The sequence below is a fragment of the Poecilia latipinna genome, unplaced genomic scaffold, assembly GCF_001443285.1.
Source record: "Poecilia latipinna isolate Pla-1442-1.1 unplaced genomic scaffold, P_latipinna-1.0 Scaffold1721, whole genome shotgun sequence".
Classification (NCBI taxonomy): Eukaryota; Metazoa; Chordata; class Actinopteri; order Cyprinodontiformes; family Poeciliidae; genus Poecilia; species Poecilia latipinna.
Window position 1 is genome coordinate 14,691 of NW_015114337.1, and position 18,178 is coordinate 32,868.

General features: G+C 38.2%; 1 protein-coding gene across 1 annotated transcript; it reads left to right on the forward strand.

Moving 5' to 3' along the window:
• The first annotated feature begins 1,741 nt into the window (after positions 1-1,741).
• oprd1a (opioid receptor, delta 1a) lies at positions 1,742-14,096 on the forward strand. The gene is made up of 3 exons (XM_015060515.1): positions 1,742-2,205; positions 8,288-8,643; positions 9,970-14,096. Exons 1-3 carry the CDS (start codon positions 1,967-1,969, stop codon positions 10,497-10,499), a joined length of 1,125 nt encoding a protein of 374 aa, XP_014916001.1. The 5' UTR covers positions 1,742-1,966; the 3' UTR covers positions 10,500-14,096.
• The last annotated feature ends 4,082 nt before the right edge of the window (positions 14,097-18,178 follow it).

Genomic DNA, 18,178 nt, shown 5'->3' on the forward strand with positions numbered 1-18,178 from the left:
GATCCTTCTTGTTGCCAACTACCATTTAAATCAAAGAGTTTCTAAAGGTTCATAAGAAGTGCAAAGTGTTGGTCACTTGATTGTACAGCAAGAGGCTCTGAGACCAAGTGTGGCTTCCTTCTCTGCAGCATCACACACACCTTTTAATTAGTCCACAGGAGGGTTATTGATCCTGCTCTGTGTTTTCTCCTGCCCACAGCTTCCAAGTAGAAACAACAAACATGCTCACTGCTTTGTGCACAGTGCTTTGTCTGACTTTGACTTTTCCACAGGCTGCAAACACGAGAACAAAGAGTTCAGATGTTGCTGCCCCAGTGGAATCCTTCTTGCTTCCAATAATAAATTGTTTGTTTTCAATTGAGTTCAACTGTGATAAAAAAGAACTTTATCTGTCCCAAAGGGAAATTAGATCTCGCCGTCAGTAGAGTACCTCTTTGTGGATGGTGATGCTGTGGGCAGAAAAGGAACTCCAGTAGCAGTCAGTCTTGCAGTGAATTTGAAGAGGTCTCTGACAGAAGACTGTCCAATGATGGTTTAAACTTCCTCCTTCTTTTTCTTCTCTGCATCCATGGAGCATCTTCTTCAACTCTGGAATTTGGGCTCAAAGTTCAGGTGTTATTAGAGCTTATGAGATGCTAATCAGCTGCTCCCAGTTGTAAACTACACCTTGTTGCCATGGTTACACACCTTAGCAACTGTCTGAAAGTAAGAAAACTCCTAGCTGCATAGGGAATAATTGTCCAAACATCAACAACTCAACCAAAGAATTTGTGAACCGAAGTCCACAAAAAGAATAATTCAGAATTAGCATAACAGAGCTGCTCCAGCCTCCTGGCACCAGGCAGAGCAGTTCGAGGTGAAGTTATACCCTCTTATGATGATAGATGTTACCCTGAACATTGAAGACGTAGCTAAGGTTTGTCTTTTCTTTGTTGTTTCACAGACATTAAGGCCAGATCAGAGTTCAGCTGCTTGTACAAACCCCAGGAACCACATGGCAGCTAGCCCAGCTAAATAAGACGTGTTTACAGCTGCAAATGGTACAAGAGCTTTAAAAAACAAGAGAGACAAATTTCAAATTTTTGAAGTTGACAAACTTCAGAAAATTTGACATTTCTAAAGAGCTTCATTTAATTGCTGTTTTGAGGTTTAAAATAAAGAAAAAACATGAAACATATGCAGAAAAGAAAAACAGATATGCTTCCCTCTGTGTGGGATGTTTACATTTGTGGAAAATAAAAAATGAAAAAAAAAGTAAATGATTTCCAGCTTAATGACACAAAAATATAACTAAAGTAATATTACTTGTATTTTTAGAGCCAGTGATAAAAGCATTTCTTAATAAATTTATATTTGAAACATTAGTTGATTCTTTTGAAATCATTTTTAGACAGAGCCACTGCTGAAGGTCCAAAGAGCCACTTGCAGGTTGCAGACGCCTGGACTGGACACGCTCCAACTGAGCGATGAGTTTATTTAAAGTTTAAAATAAAAATAAATAAATAAATTATTAATAATTAAATAAATATATTTAAAACAAATATTACATGTTTATGGCAGAAAGGCTTACATATGAAACCTAAAAATCCACGCATTTTTAGGTCTCATTCATGTATGGATGGATGGATGGATGGATGGATGGATGGATGAATGAATGATAGGGAACAATGTCTGGAGAACAAATAGAATCCATATCTCCTCATCTTTGTCCCAAACTTCACCAGAAGCTGCTGACTGCACGCGCTGAAGGGCGGACCATAAAGGAGGAGCGCAGCGCGCGCACAAACACACCGCTGCCTCGAGGACACATCTTTCTGTTCCTCCTGGATTTTAGAGGGAGAGGAGGGGAAAAAACTATCTTTTAATTTCTGCTTCTTTTCTGTTCTTTTCTGTTCTTTGATTCAATCATTTGTGGCGTTAGATCCCGACAGTTAGCAGTGAGCCAGTTTGACTCGGTGAGGCGGACATGGAGCCCTACACGGTCCCCGGAGCCGCAGCGCAGCTCTCCCTGTCCGACCTGTACTCCGTCATCCCCTTTAACGTCACCTTCCCGGAGGAGCTGGCCGAGCTGAACGCCACGGAGCCCGGGAGCCCGGTGAGGGGCGCCGGGGGGATGGTCATCGCCGTGTCCATCACGGCTCTCTACTCGGTCATTTGCGTCGTGGGACTGCTGGGCAACGTCCTCGTCATGTACGGAGTGGTCAGGTAAGTATGAGCGGTGAGTGCGCGCGCTCACGCGTGTGTGTGCAATAAAATAGGTTTAATTTGGATTTTATAAACTAAAAAGTGACTTTAAGTGAGATGACAAGTACTCACTTAAAAATGGGGGACTTTTTATTTTAAGTCAGAAAAGATCCAGCTTTTCCAATTTATTAATTAGACAAAATCCCAGTAGTCGTTGAAAACCTCTAGTGTCTCATTAAACTGCTCTGCTGTGGCCGGAGCCCTCAGACAGATCTCTCCAGTCTCTCTCATCTTTTCTGCAGGAATAAGGTCTTTAATGATGATGAAAGAATGTTCATTTTGAGTCTGATGAACCTTGTGTTAAAGTAGCCATATGTATTAAATCAGCTTGTTAAAATACCCAATTATGGCTCATTTTCATGTAACTGGAAGAGTTCACCATAGTTTTATTTAAAATATTTCAGTATAAGGTAATTGCATCCTCAGGACTCTTTGGAGAGGACTTTGACCCACAGCATAATGTTCAATTCAGTTCAGTTTACTTAAATAGCTCCAAATGTCATCTCAAGGCACTTAATGAAAATAATCATTTTAATTAAATCAGACATACTTTACAACTGATGGAATTATTCAAAGTTGATTAAAGCGTTTCCATCTAAGGAAACTCAGCAGATCCAATCGTTAATTTGCAGTAACAAACATAACAGCATGAGGAGATTTACAAGATATGGTCCTCTGATTTATGCTGAACGTAACCAGAGTGTTTGTGACTGAAAATCTCTTCATCTCATCTGACCACAATGGACAGCGCTGGTCAAACTCTCAGTAGAGTTTCATAACTTCCTCATGATTACATTTTTTGCATAAGGTGGAACAGAAATGCCAGATTTATTTTTTTTGTATCATTTTTTTCTCACACCCAGTTGGCATTTTAGACAGTCTCTGCCGGTTGTTATGGTAACGTGGTGACCCCCAACAATCATCTCTTTGCTGCATTTCCTTAACAGTGTGCTATGACCTTCCTCTGCTCACTGCGTCTGTAGGCAGGATGAACACGAGTCCTACTGATCAGTGGCTCACAGAAGGTGTTTGTGTCCCATTACAGTCACAACCCAGGGAAACAGAAAATTCCAGACTATTAAATAATTGATTTATTTACCTAATGTCAAGATGAAAGTAAAAAAAATATATATTTATCTTACAATAAAATAAAATAAAAAAAGAAGCTAAAAATAAAACCTTTTCAATGTGAGAAAAATGCATTAGTATTAGAAGTTGCTCAGCAGAACCTGCCACTCTGACCTCAGCAGCCTATTGGTTGGATTGGGTTTGAGCAGGAAGTGAAAAGAAATGTTCATGAATTTAATCGTGCCTTATTACGTCATGATGAGTATTTGTGTGCATGCATTGGATTCTATTGTTTCTGGATGAACTGTCTTCATCATGAACAAGTGATTTCATATACATTCACATATTCTTACCACCACCCAGGGTGGGCCATGAGCACAAAGAGATGTACCGTGATATTTGCTGTATCATAATGATAAAAATAAAAAAAGATTTAGCTGAAAAACAATTTATTCTGTATAGAAAGCAATCATAGCAGCACAGACACAAATACTGTTCTTGAAAAACATTAGAACAAATTTTCTTCAGGATGCCACATACTGAAAAAAGTGGAATTTATATTAATAAACTGAACGAAGTAACTACATTTAATCATATCTTTGAATGTACCAATATTTATTTATGCTCTCATTAAACAGTTGAAATTGTAAACATAAAGTTTCCAATAATACTGACACAGTTTTGTTTACTTAAGGTCATTAATTGGAATTTATTGAAACATTGATAATACACTGCAATACACTCTCTTATGAAAAGATCATAAAACGTGACTCTCTGAAGATGCTGTTTAGAAACAGGCTCCATTAACTCCTGTTGGTCAGTCTGCTCTGATTGGCTGATCCTGCCAGTGCATCAGAAGAGCGGGCAGATTTATTTTCTAACACCGCGGTCTCAGTGGACAGCCAAACAGGAGGCGAAGCAGCAGGACCTGGCAGCAGAAACAAACTGTCACATCAGCTGCTGGTGGCATTTTATTGGAAAAGAAACAGAAGCCAAGATCAGAAGAGGAAATGTGGAAGGAAAAAACAAACAAAACCAAAACAAAAAAACGGGAAAGCATTTCTGAAAATTCAAATGTATAAAATTATTTTCCATTTTTCTGAGGTCTGAGTGAAAATTGTGTGTGAAAAAAAACACAACAGGAGGACCAATGGAGGGACATGATGGTAATAAATTATGTAGGTTAGAGGCTTCAGGCACCAGGTCAAAACATGCTAATGAAGTTTATTTTATAGAAAACAACCTGATCCTGGTCAGGACTGATGGATCCTTAATCTCAGACATGATAGTTTTCATACCTATTTATCTCCTTGCCTATAAATTATGAACAAATTCCTTCTTAGATCTGATTTGTCAGGCAGAGTAAACAGGTCAAATACAGTAATTATTACTGTTTGATTTTGATCATTCTAGTCAAAATAAAATTAGTTCCTGAGTACAAAAGCCCTAAAATGTGAGGGGATATTTTTTTATGCAGAACCATTTCCTAAGTCTGACCCATTTTTTTCTCTTGTGGCCTTGGAAATTCTCTGCAACAAAAGAAAATGATCACCTTCCAAAAGAAAATGGCCTGTCATTTTTTGTAAAATGTATTTTTTGGGCCATAAAGAGGTGGTGATTATTTTTTTGTTTGTTTGTTTTTCTTTTGCCAAAATTACTTGGCAAACATGACTTAGGTCATTATTATAGGAAAGAGATGAAACTATAATTATAGAATAAAATACTTTTTTTATTTGCTTGTTTTTTTTCTAAAGGAACATTAAATAAACAAATGAATATTTACTAAATTGGAGCAATTGTGCTTTTTCATTAGGTTTTCTAGATTATAAAAACATTCCAAAAAAAGTAGAAAATTATTATTACTTTCAAATTCAAAGCCCCCCACACCGCCAAAATAAAATCAACAAATAAATAAAACAAATGAAAAGCCTTGAAAATAATCCTTTTTTGATGGGCTGTTCAAAGTAGAAATAAAAGAAACTAAATTTTCGAGTCAGAAAGACTTGATGATAAACCACAATTACTCAAATTTCACTTTTTTATTCATTTTTTGAAGCCCTTTAGAAAACTAAGTGCTATTAGGAAAAAATTAAACCAAGAAAAATCTAAAACTTTTTAATATTTTAATCTGTAATAACTGGCCAGTCTACACAATATTTATATAACAACTGTTCTGGAATACTGATTAAATCCTCAAAACTGTTAAAATCAAAAACTGTTAACAGTTTGACTCTTTTACTGGACAAAAAAAGACGTTTTATGTAAATTTATGAAGACTGGTGCAATGCATGCTGCCACATTATAATTATCATCAATCAGTCTGCTACACAGTGCAAAAGTACTGTCATGAAAATGTATATTAATGATGCCTGAAAAAATATGAGTCATGACAAGGAATATTTAATAATTAGCTGATACAGAAGAGAAGAGTGAAGGTTTGTTATAAAGTAAAGGCTGAAATAGTTCAAATGAAACCTTGTGCCTGAATTTTCTTCAGTATAAACAAAGAAAGGAAAAACTTCATTCCAGCCACATTGAAGTGGTTTTCCTCTCCACCTGGTCTTTCTACCCGACAGGATCCCAGTCGCCCAGCCGTTCTGTCCATGCAGTGAAAGCTCTCCTCTCTAAGAGCCACTGCAGGTCACAGAATTACTTTACAGGAAAAAACAAATCCAATGAATTTCATGTGAAAATCACATGAGAGGACATGTTAGTGTATTAATCCATTAGCCTTTAGTTCTACTTTACACAATGAAAGCAACACAAAGGGCCTTACAGAAAATAAAAATTGAGCATGAAAAGAATGCAGAGATGTGCGGTTAACTGATTGGCTGCTGGTTTGAGATATTGGATTATTATTTTGTCCATAATGACAGTTTAAAGCGAGACACTAGAAAAGGACAAAGTCACGAAGTGCTCAAGGTTCCTGTCTTTGCAAAGTGCAGCAACTCTTTCTTCCCCAAGAAACTTTTCATGGACTAGCTTTGCACAAGAGTTAGATTTTTTTTCTGCAGAGGAAAGTTGGAAGTTGTCAAGTTTATCCTGTAAAACGGAACCCAACATTAAATAGGCATAGACAGATGAACTAAGTAAAATGAGGTTGTCAAAGTAAAAAGGGGAACTAAAAATACAACGGCTGCTGTTGGCTTCTGAGCTCTAAGCTTAGATTCAGGCAGGTGTTATTTTTCCGCATCATTTTTACTTTTATTTGTATTTGTCGGTAAGATTTTTTTTTTTTTATGTTCCCACTTCAACAAACAAAAACAAACCCCGGATCCAATATGGCTGCCATTTTTATACAACCTGGTGAGAATTGCAGGTATGAAGTATTTGTTAGCACCTTTGAGAGTTTTTACCTTGGTCTGGTGCGTAATGCTGTATTTGTGGACATGTGTTGTAAGTGTTTGAATGAATAGCAATTAGCTGGTTAGCTCCACCATAATTACTAAATGCCACTGCTTTTCTCATGCAGTCAGGTGTGACTTTACTCCCAGATTAATTGGTGCTTCAGTAACTTTGTCCTTCTAAGATGTTAAAAACACCAATTATCAACCAGCTGGGAATATATTTTCTGCTTAAAAGCTTCTAACTGAACCTTGGTGCAAAAATTCTAAACTATCCCATTAAGCACTTGACCTTCATTATAGATAAATGTCTTATTTGCCTAACGCATCAGTGAGGTTATGTAACCACTGCAGATAAGAGATCTGGTATTTATGCAACAAGCAGTCTGTTAAATCACCTCTGAGAATGTACGACTCCAATAAAATCCGACCTGAAGCTACTGAGATCAGAAATATGAACATTTTTATAGGTAACACAACGGCCTGAGACGTCTGGAGTGGTTCGCTCAGAAAAACACACAGAATGGAAAAGATCCAGAATAATAAACCATTAGATGTGAGGGACATTTTAATCTGAGCTAATTCAAATCAGAAGCTTTTTTTTATAAAAAATAAAATAAAAAAAACATCAATTTGTAAGTCGTTTTCCCCAGACTGCATGTAAATAAGCGAAGCCTCATGAATTTTGGATTCTGGCCTTCACTCAGATGCCATTTCAAAACTCTGAAATGCGTAAAAGCACTATTTATAGCAGATCTGCATGGATCCTCACGTCAGTGTGGATTGGGCTTTGGGCGGTGGTGCTGTTGAGAGCCCTTGGTCTGATTGCTTGTGGGAAGGCTCACACTGACATCTCTGGGGATGGTCTGCTCTAAATGCAGGTTAAGTCTGCAGCACAAAACTCCTTGGAGGTGTTCTGTCCTCCACATTCCTGATACCACACTTGTTAGAAGAAAATTAAGTCGATTGCTCATGAAGTTCAGAATTAAGTGGCCTCTGTTTGAAGTCAATTCAGTGGGCATCCACAGTAAGGAAGTGAGATTACCTAACAACAACAGAGGTACTTTTATGAGGACAAGACAAAAGGTATTTTCCCTTTTCCTTTTCCCAGGCAGAACAAGCTTAACTTCAGGTGCTAAATGAATACTTTCAAACAGGTAAGCTTCTGAATAGACAGTGCTGAATTTGTATTATTTCTGGTAAGTTGATATTATCGCATAATTCATAAAGTGTCATTCCACATGTTACTGAAATTTCAGTGTGAAAACTTGAGAAAACCCAGAGAATCGGTGTGACCTTTCTTAAATTTGATTTGACTATTCCTCCTGTCCCTTCATCCAGATTGCAGTGTGTTTGTCTAAACATGTTTTTTAAAGCTCAAAATCCAATATTTTGCACCTAAAAAAGCTCTCCATTTCTGATTACTTGTAAATTGTTTGACAAATAAAAGAGGTGAGCACAGAGGATAAATATATTTATAATATTAAACACATCAAAAGATGCTGTACAGGATTGATCCTCCCAAACTGTCCCTCAGTGTTTATCCTACACTCCATAACCAACTACTCCAAATATTGCTGCTTGATTTTTAACTCTTCTACTTGTCTTGTGTGCATTTTTATTCCTACCAGATACACCAAGATGAAGACAGCCACAAACATCTACATCTTTAACCTGGCCCTGGCCGATGCCCTGGCCACCAGCACGCTGCCTTTCCAGAGCGCAAAGTACCTCATGAACACCTGGCCCTTTGGACAGGCTCTGTGCAAGCTCATCATCGCCATTGACTACTACAACATGTTCACCAGTATCTTCACCCTCACTATGATGAGTGTGGACCGCTACATCGCTGTGTGCCATCCCGTCAAGGCGTTGGGCTTTCGGACACCGGTCAAGGCTAAGATGATCAACGTCTTGATATGGGTCCTGTCGTCCGCGATTGGGGTGCCGATTATGGTTATGGCTGTGACCAGAGTGACAGAGGCTGGTAAGGAAACAGTCTCTTTCACTATGAGGTTTATGACATTTTAGGTTTCTTGAAGCATTAGTTATTATTATTTTTAATGGTCATTTATTTTCTGATAGTTGCACTGGAGGTACTTAAGCTGATGTGAATAGTGGTACTAATAAATATATTTAGGGCTGCATTCACACCAGCTCTGTTCAGTCCGCTTTAGTCAAGCTTCAGTTTATTTGCCTAGAATGTCCAGTTCTAGGCAAACAAACGTTTGGGGAGGTGTGACTGCACAATCAAACTCTGATGCAAACTAAAAAGGCGAACTCTGGTCCACCTGGAAGCTTAGGTCTCGCTTTGGAGGAATTGAACTCTGGTGCGGTTCAAATGCATATGTGAACGCCTAGTGGACCAGAGACCGCTATAAAAGCAGGAAGTGGACTATAGCTCACAGCATTCTGGGTAAATACAATCAAAACAAAAGTCAACATCTTCCACTACTTGCTATGTAAGCAATGGCTTACATACAATAAGTCGTTAATGTATGTAAGCCTCAAGCTACCAAAATCTGACCCCACTCCATTTTAGTTTATGTTCCATGAAGAAGTAAGTCGTGCTCTTATCTTCTTCTTCAGACGTTTTCAGTAGTTATTGGTGCAGTGCCACCACAGGTGAATAGAGGAACAGTTTTTTAGGGGTTTAGTTTGTTTGACACAGTGCAGTGTGAAACGAACTGCTGTAGCTGATTCTGACTGCAATGGATCAAATTGGACTGAGGTTGATAACATAAAATTGGAAACACAACTGTCATGTGAAATGATTTGAGACAATTATTGTTCTCAGTTCGCATTATGAAAATAACCTGCAGCAGTATTACACAGTGGTGTCCTGATCCGATACTGATATCAGTTTGGGATCAGCCAAAAAATGATTAACAGTCGAATTATATCAGCCTGCATTTAAAATATGTGATATAAGTTTATTTTATAGGAATCCTCTTCTTCAGCATTCCTTTATGGCAGTGTTTGTATGGCAGACCCACAGTCGATCTCATCCCTATTGCTGTTAATAGTTTTTAAGAGCAATATCACCTGACCAAGCCTTTTCTAACATTCTACACTACAAAATAAGAAATAACAGTATGTATGATTCATGCTGATACGGTATCAGGTCAATATCGGTATCAGCCGATACTCAAATCTCAGCATCAGGTCAATATCGGTATCAGCCGATACTCAAATCTCAGCATCGTATCGGAAGTGAAAAAGTTGTATCGAGCCTAAAGGAGATGATAATGCTTGTAATCCTTTAGCTAAGCTTTAAGTCCATCAAATTGCTTTTTTCCCCGTTCTCTTTCAGGTAACATTACATGCATGTTGAAATTTCCTGACCCTGACTGGTACTGGGACACCGTGACTAAGATCTGTGTTTTCATCTTCGCTTTTGTGGTCCCTGTGATGGTCATCACTGTTTGCTACGGCCTGATGATCCTGCGTCTGAGGAGCGTCCGTCTGCTCTCTGGCTCCAAGGAGAAAGACCGCAACATGCGGCGAATCACCCGCATGGTCCTGGTGGTGGTGGCGGCCTTCATCATCTGCTGGACCCCCATCCAGATCTTTATCATCGTGAGGACGATGGTGGAGATCGACACCAGGAATCCTTTTGTCATAGCCAGCTGGCACTTGTCCATCGCCTTGGGCTACACCAACAGCAGTCTCAATCCTGTCCTCTACGCCTTTTTGGATGAAAATTTCAAGCGTTGCTTCAGGGATTTCTGCCTGCCCTGTCGGACCCGCATGGAGCAGACCAGTGTGACTAGCGCCCGCAACACAACCCGGGAGCCGGTGTCTGTCTGTGCTCCGACCGAGGCAGGAAGGAAGCCTGCATGACTAGCTGAGGAGAGGGTCCCGCTTAACTCCAACATGAGCACAATCCATCAAGATCCACAGTCACAGGACACACTGATCTCCACCACAGAGTTTTGATGCCCAGTGAGGGTAAAGTACTGGGGTAAAATAAGCAGGAATCTCTGAGCTCACTATTAAAAACAGTGTCTGACTTTGACAGATTGTCCAAAGCCCATCATCCTACGGCAAGATCATGAAACAGAATGTTCTTAGTTTTTAGCTCAAAGTGAGACGGTAGAAGAGTTGAAGAAAACAGCAGCAGCTGGTACACTTTGAAGGATTTCAGTGATTGCTTTGGCACATCAGGAAAAAACAGCTTCAGTGTTTTTTTTGTTTTTTTTTTACATTAACAAAGCTAGGAATATATGACACACCAAACCAACGACGGCTCGGTGGAAGAGTCCTCTGCTTGAACAGATTTGATCAAAAGGAGGCCACAACGAACTGCGCTGCACTAGAATGAGTGATTAGAGGATTTTAAAGTGTTTCTTGCTAAATATTTAGAAGTACAATCAATTTCGAATTAGATGGAAGGATACATATCACAGAACTTCTGTCTGGATGTCTGTAGACCCACTTTGGGATCAAAATTTGTTGGTACTCAGCTGTCCATTGGAGACCACCACTGGCTGCCTCAACCACGACGATGACTTAATGCCTGCAGACTAATACTTCAGAGACTGCCAGTGATATTTTGTTCAAGTTTACTCCACGACAATAATTAGAAAAAGAAACTCTGGCGTCTGTCTCGCCCTGTTGGACACTTGTGAAAAGTTGCGCGGTGCTCTCTGAAGCAATGACTCACTCTGGCAAATTAAGCTTCCTCAACCAACAGGAATCAGACCGGAGCTCGCAGTCCTGGAAACAGAGACGGAGGTGATGGATGATGACTTCAGCTGAGCGGACATGCTTTACACAACTTTTTGTAAAAGAAATCAAACCCAGCTCAAACGTGGGTTTTCCTACAAGTTCAGAGTTTAAATTATGACAACAGAGTGAGGTGATTGGGAGACAATAAACACATCTGAACAAAAGTGTTAACACTACTTTCACTTTTCACCATTTTCACTTTGTGTTGCATTAAAACTAGTGGTGGGACTCAGTAAAATTATTTTTAATAGAGTTAATTTCAGGGTCTGTAATTAACTTAAGAAAAGGTGGAACCATTACCACATTGTAGATTATGTAAACTTTTGCATTAAAACAATTTAATCTTAAATTACTTTAAGAGAAACGCTGAGGTGCTTTGTGATTGGTTCTGCTTTCTTCCCTCTGAATATTTAGATTCTGCTGTTGTCCGTTTATTTCACGCAGAAAAATACGAGAATCCAAGTGAAAAGACTTCATGTGTAAAAACGGCCTAAGAAACTGTGTTGGACTTTCTCACTGGCTCCAAGATGGAGACAATAAATAATACATGCTCTGTAAACAACATGAGATGTAAATGTACAGCATGTGATTTGTTTCCTGGTGTTACCGTATTGTGTGCTGTAGCGTGTATAGCTGTTCATTCTATGACCATTGCTGCCTTTGTCGGGTGTGTGAATGTCTCTCAAAGTGCATAACCTTTACAAATTCAAATACCTTCAAGAAAGAAGGTAATGTTCTCTACATCATGGATACAGATATTCAGTTTCCAGCAGATATTTTTTCAGGCTAACGGTGTCAAACATGATGCACTTTCTTCTTCTTTTGGATGCTTCCTGAAGGGATCACTGGACTGAATCATTTGCATTCATTTAACTCTGTCCTCAATGATGTTATTCACTACATTCATGAGCCTTGTTTTCTCTGTAACCTTCCTCTCCTCCTGTAGCCTAGCTCCAAATTCTAAATCATATGTCCTTATCCGTCCTCTCCTAACCATCATAGCCTCCCTGGCTTCCCAACCTAAGCTGTCTTTCTAATACATAAATCTCAGCCTGGTCACTTCCAGTAGCTGCGTTTCTATTAACCATATAATTGCGCAATTTGACATTTTGAAAATTAATTTGCTTAATGGAAACGTACCAATTTGGAAAAACCCCATTGTTTTTCCATAAAAAGAGTTGGTGCTAGGATGAGGTGGTTTTTCTGGCTGTATCAAAAGTGCAATGGAAACACGAGTCACATGATCAACAACTTGATGTTGCCACTGGCACAAATAATGAATAAGACATGTTTTATTAATGACTTATTTACATGGGATTTACATTGGTTCTTATTTAATGGAAACAATGCAATTGTGGAATTGTATTTTTTCGACATTAGCGGAAAATTTAAAAAGTTTTTCTCACATTTGTAATGGAACCACAGCTAATAGAAACCTTTCCTTCATCTCTGACTCTTCTTGCCATTCTCTCTATCCAGTTGGCCAGAGGTAATTAAACTCACACTGTTCTTTTAGCCAGTAACTGCAGCTCCTTCTGTTAAAGGACACAGAAAGAATGGGCATATCTGAAAACCAGAGGTGTGTTGTACTAAATATTGTAGAAGCAATTCAGTACCAGGTAAATACAGGGCCAGTACCGATCCTGATTGGTATCAACATTTTTTGATTTACATTTGATAATGCATCAAACCTTTCACAATTTAGGTACCAGAAGTTTCTCCTATGTTTTGCTCAGACATAGGAGATAATTTGGTTAAGTTTTATATTTTAATTACACATTAACATGATAAACAGAAACAAGGGAAAACCAAAAAATATATAAAATGAAAAAAAAAAGATAATTAGAGAGCAAATCAAACAAATCTTTTTTGAGATAGAGTTAAGAAACCACAGCACAAAAATAAATAAAAAATTCAAGAGGGAATCTGAAACTAAGACACTCGTATCAATCCAATACAGACACGACTTGATATTGATTTCATCGATCTTTGTGAGTGACCCGCCTACTGAAAGCTGACACACCACTGTTTCTTATCTTGCCACCTAAGTAGGTGTATCGACCCACTTACCTCATTTCCTCACTCTGTATTCATAGAATGAAGTTCTGATGTATTTTCAAATACAAAGTAAGTTTAGGAAAATTCCCAACATTTATTTACTCCAAGTTCGCTGAGCTCCAAAACACACAGTCCATCTCTTTGCCTTTGGTTAATAATAACTGGAACACTGATCAGTATATTTGATGTATATTTTCTTGATGATAGGATTTGACAAAAAGTAATGCTCACTGTTTGTTTCATAATTGTTTTTTGTGTTATATTTTATGATGTAAAGCACTTTGACCTGCCTGGTTCTGAAATGTGCTGTACTAACTCGACTTGTAGATGGATGTGGTTTAAGGCGGTTCCTCTGTGTCAGGAAGGATGAGTTTGTCCTATTTTGACTCATCAAGATGGAAAAATGTGCAGCTCCTATTTTTCTTCTAGTTTTAGACAAAATCTGACAGATTTCACTCATAACTTGTTTAAATAAAGCTTCAGTGCTGTATTTTTTTAAATTTATATGTTGTTAATTGCCATTTTTGTTTTATTGCTTGATACTTTGTTGCTGTAAATAACTTAGCTTGATGACATTGTTGGTGTTGGTGTTATGTTGTAGTTGTAATGGTTTGTTTTCATCTGGTTTTATCCTGACCAGGATGTCCTGGAGAAAAAGATGAATAATCCCAGTGGATTTCTGTCCTGAAAAATAAAGTTAAATAAAAAAATGAATAAATGATGTCATGTCTTTGGTATCAGAACCACTTCAGCTAGATTTAGAAAACAATGCTCCTCTGTTTTCTGGAAGGTGCTATTTGAAGAAAACCAGTATGACATTCTTTTGTCATTCAGCTGTTTTTTTTTTCTATCCCCATAACGATCTGACGGACTTAAATTGTAAGTAGACTGAAGTGATGTAGAGTCCAGAGCAGGATGTACCACAGAAGCATCAAACAGTGATAGAAACTTAATGACTTTAAGTTGGTCATCTAAAGCAATACATTTGCTGGTGAATCCATAAATCCTTTCTGCTTTGAGCTGTCTCTTGGAACTTGATCTCCTGTCTTTAGATTTTCCTGTGTGCTTTCATCTTCCTCATTTTCAGAGTCAACTAGTGAATTGATATTCAGCTGTGTGACTCTTTCTCCGCCACCTCAAGAAAAACCCAAATGATTCTTTTACCGAATGTGAGTGGACTGCTTTTAGTTTCTGTTTTAAAATAGTTTCAAAAATCAATGGTACCAGCACAACTAACTGCCGTGTTCCTGTAGTTGCCAGAAGCCACTTAGGTTACCCAGGAAAGATAAAGACTTGGTGCCTCCTCTCCAATTCCAAAATACCGTAATGATCAGTGTGTAAGATAGCTTTCAATAATAGGTACTATTGGTATTCCTAAAGCCTCTTCAAGTCGTTTTCAAATATATCCCAAAGCTGCATTCAAATAAAAATATGAATGGTTTTCTATTTCTAAGTTTTTAGATGAGATTATGAATTGATGAAACAAAGAGGTTACTTATACAGCTACACCACAGTTATAGCATCTCCAGTAGCATCATTAGGCAATTTAGCTAGCATAAGATCTGCACTATCCAATGCATCCAAAAAGCATAAAAGAAACTCAGAGAGGGACGTGTTACTGACAAACATATAAGAGTCAACAAAACTGATAGTGAAGTTAGCAGCTGATTGAAATGAACAATTAAATAAGTGAAACAGCTTTGAGATGCTAAAATGCTAACTTTAGCTTGTGAAGACAACAGAAACTTTGCTATTAGCTAAACTGTGAGTCTTTAAAAGATTAGCATATTTCTCAGAAGGACAATTCTAGAAGATAATTAGCTTAAACCTTTACTTTGAATCACCTGATAATGACATGTGGTAGTCTGCGCGTGTGTGTGCATTGGTGTGTGTGTGTGTGTGTGTGTGTGTATGCTTGTTTCTGTCATAGATTTTTGTGCTGGTTCAATTATAAGCTGACTACAAGCTAATGTTTTTTGGATGGATGATATGAACATGTTATTCTTAACTTGCCTGTCATTCAGTGGACTGAGGCTCTGCAGTAGAGTCATCAGCAGGAATTGTTTGGTTTCTATGCATCTCTGCACTCTTGATGATTTTCTCCCATTCCCTGTTGTTTGTCAATAGCTAATGGAAAAGAACCTCCAGTGGCAGATGGTGTGTTTGGCCTTGTGCACATTCCAACTTAAAATGTGCCGTTAAGGACAATTTCCTCATTCTCATCTCATGTCTGCAGTTTGTTTGCTGGTAGCTTAGCGTCTATTCTGTTAAAATGTTTCCATCTTTTAAGGTGTATCATTAAAACACTGACACTGAAGAGCAAATAAAACTCTCTTTGGACTCAAGTAGCCAGCGTTATGTGAGTGTTTTATGTGTTGCTGTAAACTCAGTCCCTGCCTACAGGGATCAGTATTCGAAAGCATCACATTAAGATGGAATGACAATTTGTTCTTTAACAGCTTTTTGTGTGGATGATTTCACATGTAAATGCAACATGTCTCCCAGACTTTAGATTTTAACTGGTAGGCTGATGCTGTGATTTTTTTCTGGACCTTGATTTTACACTCTTAAAGAAGAATCTGTTGTCATGTAGATTCAGGTCTCCATTCGATACTTGCATACAGTGAACCTTTGCCTATTTGATCTTTATTATTTGTGGATTTTTTTTCTGCAACTCCAAATTATTTGTAGAAAACTCACTAATTCCTGAATATGGAATATCTAGGCATAACACTGAAAAAACTCATAATATTACCAAGTATTTTTGGTCTCATGTCTAGTGCAAATATCTTAGTACACTTGAAATGAGACCAAACTAACTTATAAGTCACTTTTCAGCAAGTAGGAAAAGTTAATTATGGGGATTATTGAATTTGAAGTCAATAACTCCCAGGTTATAAGATGTCATGAAATTCTACAATCTACGAAAAATGTCTTGTTATAATTTATAAGTGAAATAAAATGCCAAAGGTACAAGTACAATATTACAGACTTTCTAAAAACTAAAAACAAGTTTATAAAACTTGATCAAAAGTTACTTTTAAGTTTGTTTTGTCTTACTTCAGGTGTACTAAGATATAGAAACTAGACCAACAATTATTTGGGGATTTCAGTAATTTACAGGCTTCCATTCAAATAGAAAAGTAATGATGATTCCATCCAATACTCTTGACAAATTGACATGAGTCAACTTTAGGGTGTAGCTGTCAAAAACTGAATAATGTCAGAGATTTAGAAATAAGCGTGAGGAAGGCACAGCGACGCAAAGGTCAGTGTGTTTTAGAATAACTCAACTAATCTAAATGATAGATTTATTAATAATTGCCCAAGACAATTATTTATAGTTGTTCAAAGCAAGCCAGACCCTAATACTGCCATCATATCCAAAAACTAAATTGACTAAATAATTAGTAAGTAACAGCTCTGTCTGGGTTTCCTGGTTGCTTCAGTAAATGGTTTCAATTTGGAGATGATGGGATTTAAAAATCCATCCTGCATGACTGTGATTGAGTTGAAAGCCAAAGAGTGCTTCAGAAAAGTTCACTGTGGCGTTTCCACAAGCACTCAGATAAACAAACCCAAAATGACTTGAGGTTTTCCTGAATCCCTGGGAGTGCTATCGACAGCCATCAGAAAATTAAACTGCCAACTGTGCATCTCTTCTCCAGATTCAGAGCAGAATCAAGGAGTCGCCATGGACACCAGCAGCATCTCAGGCCCTACGCTCTTCAGCGTACAAGCCAGAGAGAGAGAGTCACAATTCAATTATGGAGATATCCCCTGTTAGTAGGCACTTAATAATTAGCCTGATTGCTTTTTCCTCAACAAAGAGATCTGTAATCTGCTGAAGCTCATCCCTCTAAAGGAGCCTTGTGTGTCCGATGTTTCGTTGAAAACAGTCTCGATGTGTGTTATAAACGCAGGAATGTGGGCTGCAGCTGCCCACTCACGTCACATGGCATTTATGAAGGAACTGGGATTCCTGAAATGATCTGTGAGAGATGAAGGTCTGAACTTTAAATAGTCATTTTAATCCAACAAATCGAATTTTGGTGACTGTTTCCAGCTGTGAAGGGGCAAGAGGCTGGAACTCGACCAGGACAGGTCCAGAGTCCACCCCAGAGTAAAAGAAAAACACACAGGACAAACAACACACACACACTCACACCTACCCCCCCCCCCACCCACACACACACACACACACACACACCGAAGGAAAATTTTTGAAAGACCAATTAACCCAACAGTGGTCACGCTCATGAACAGTAAGAGGAAACCAGAGTAAATGGACTGAACTTTTCCAGTCATTTTGATCAGTTTACATTAGAGACATCCAGCTGCTGTCAGCAAAAATCCTCAAGGAATTTAAAGGTACGACACAATTTAAGTTAGAAAAACAGATGATAATCTATTCAGGATTAAGCCACAAGCTTAATGACCACTAAATATGGAACACATCAACTGAAAAAAAAACAGCTGGTAAATTGGTTTCTATCAGGATGATGACAGTTTTTATCACTAATTAATAATCTGAAATGATGGACGTGTCAAACACACACCTCTGCTGGATAAAATTAGACACACACTTTGACGTCTGACTTTTAAAACCTTCACAGAGAGAAACAGTAGAATCTGAATTATCTTCCTCTTTGTTTAACCTCTTAGACGACTGTTTGCTCAACTCCCGGGGTAACTGGTATGCTAACACATTTTCATCACTTTTTCTTTTTTGG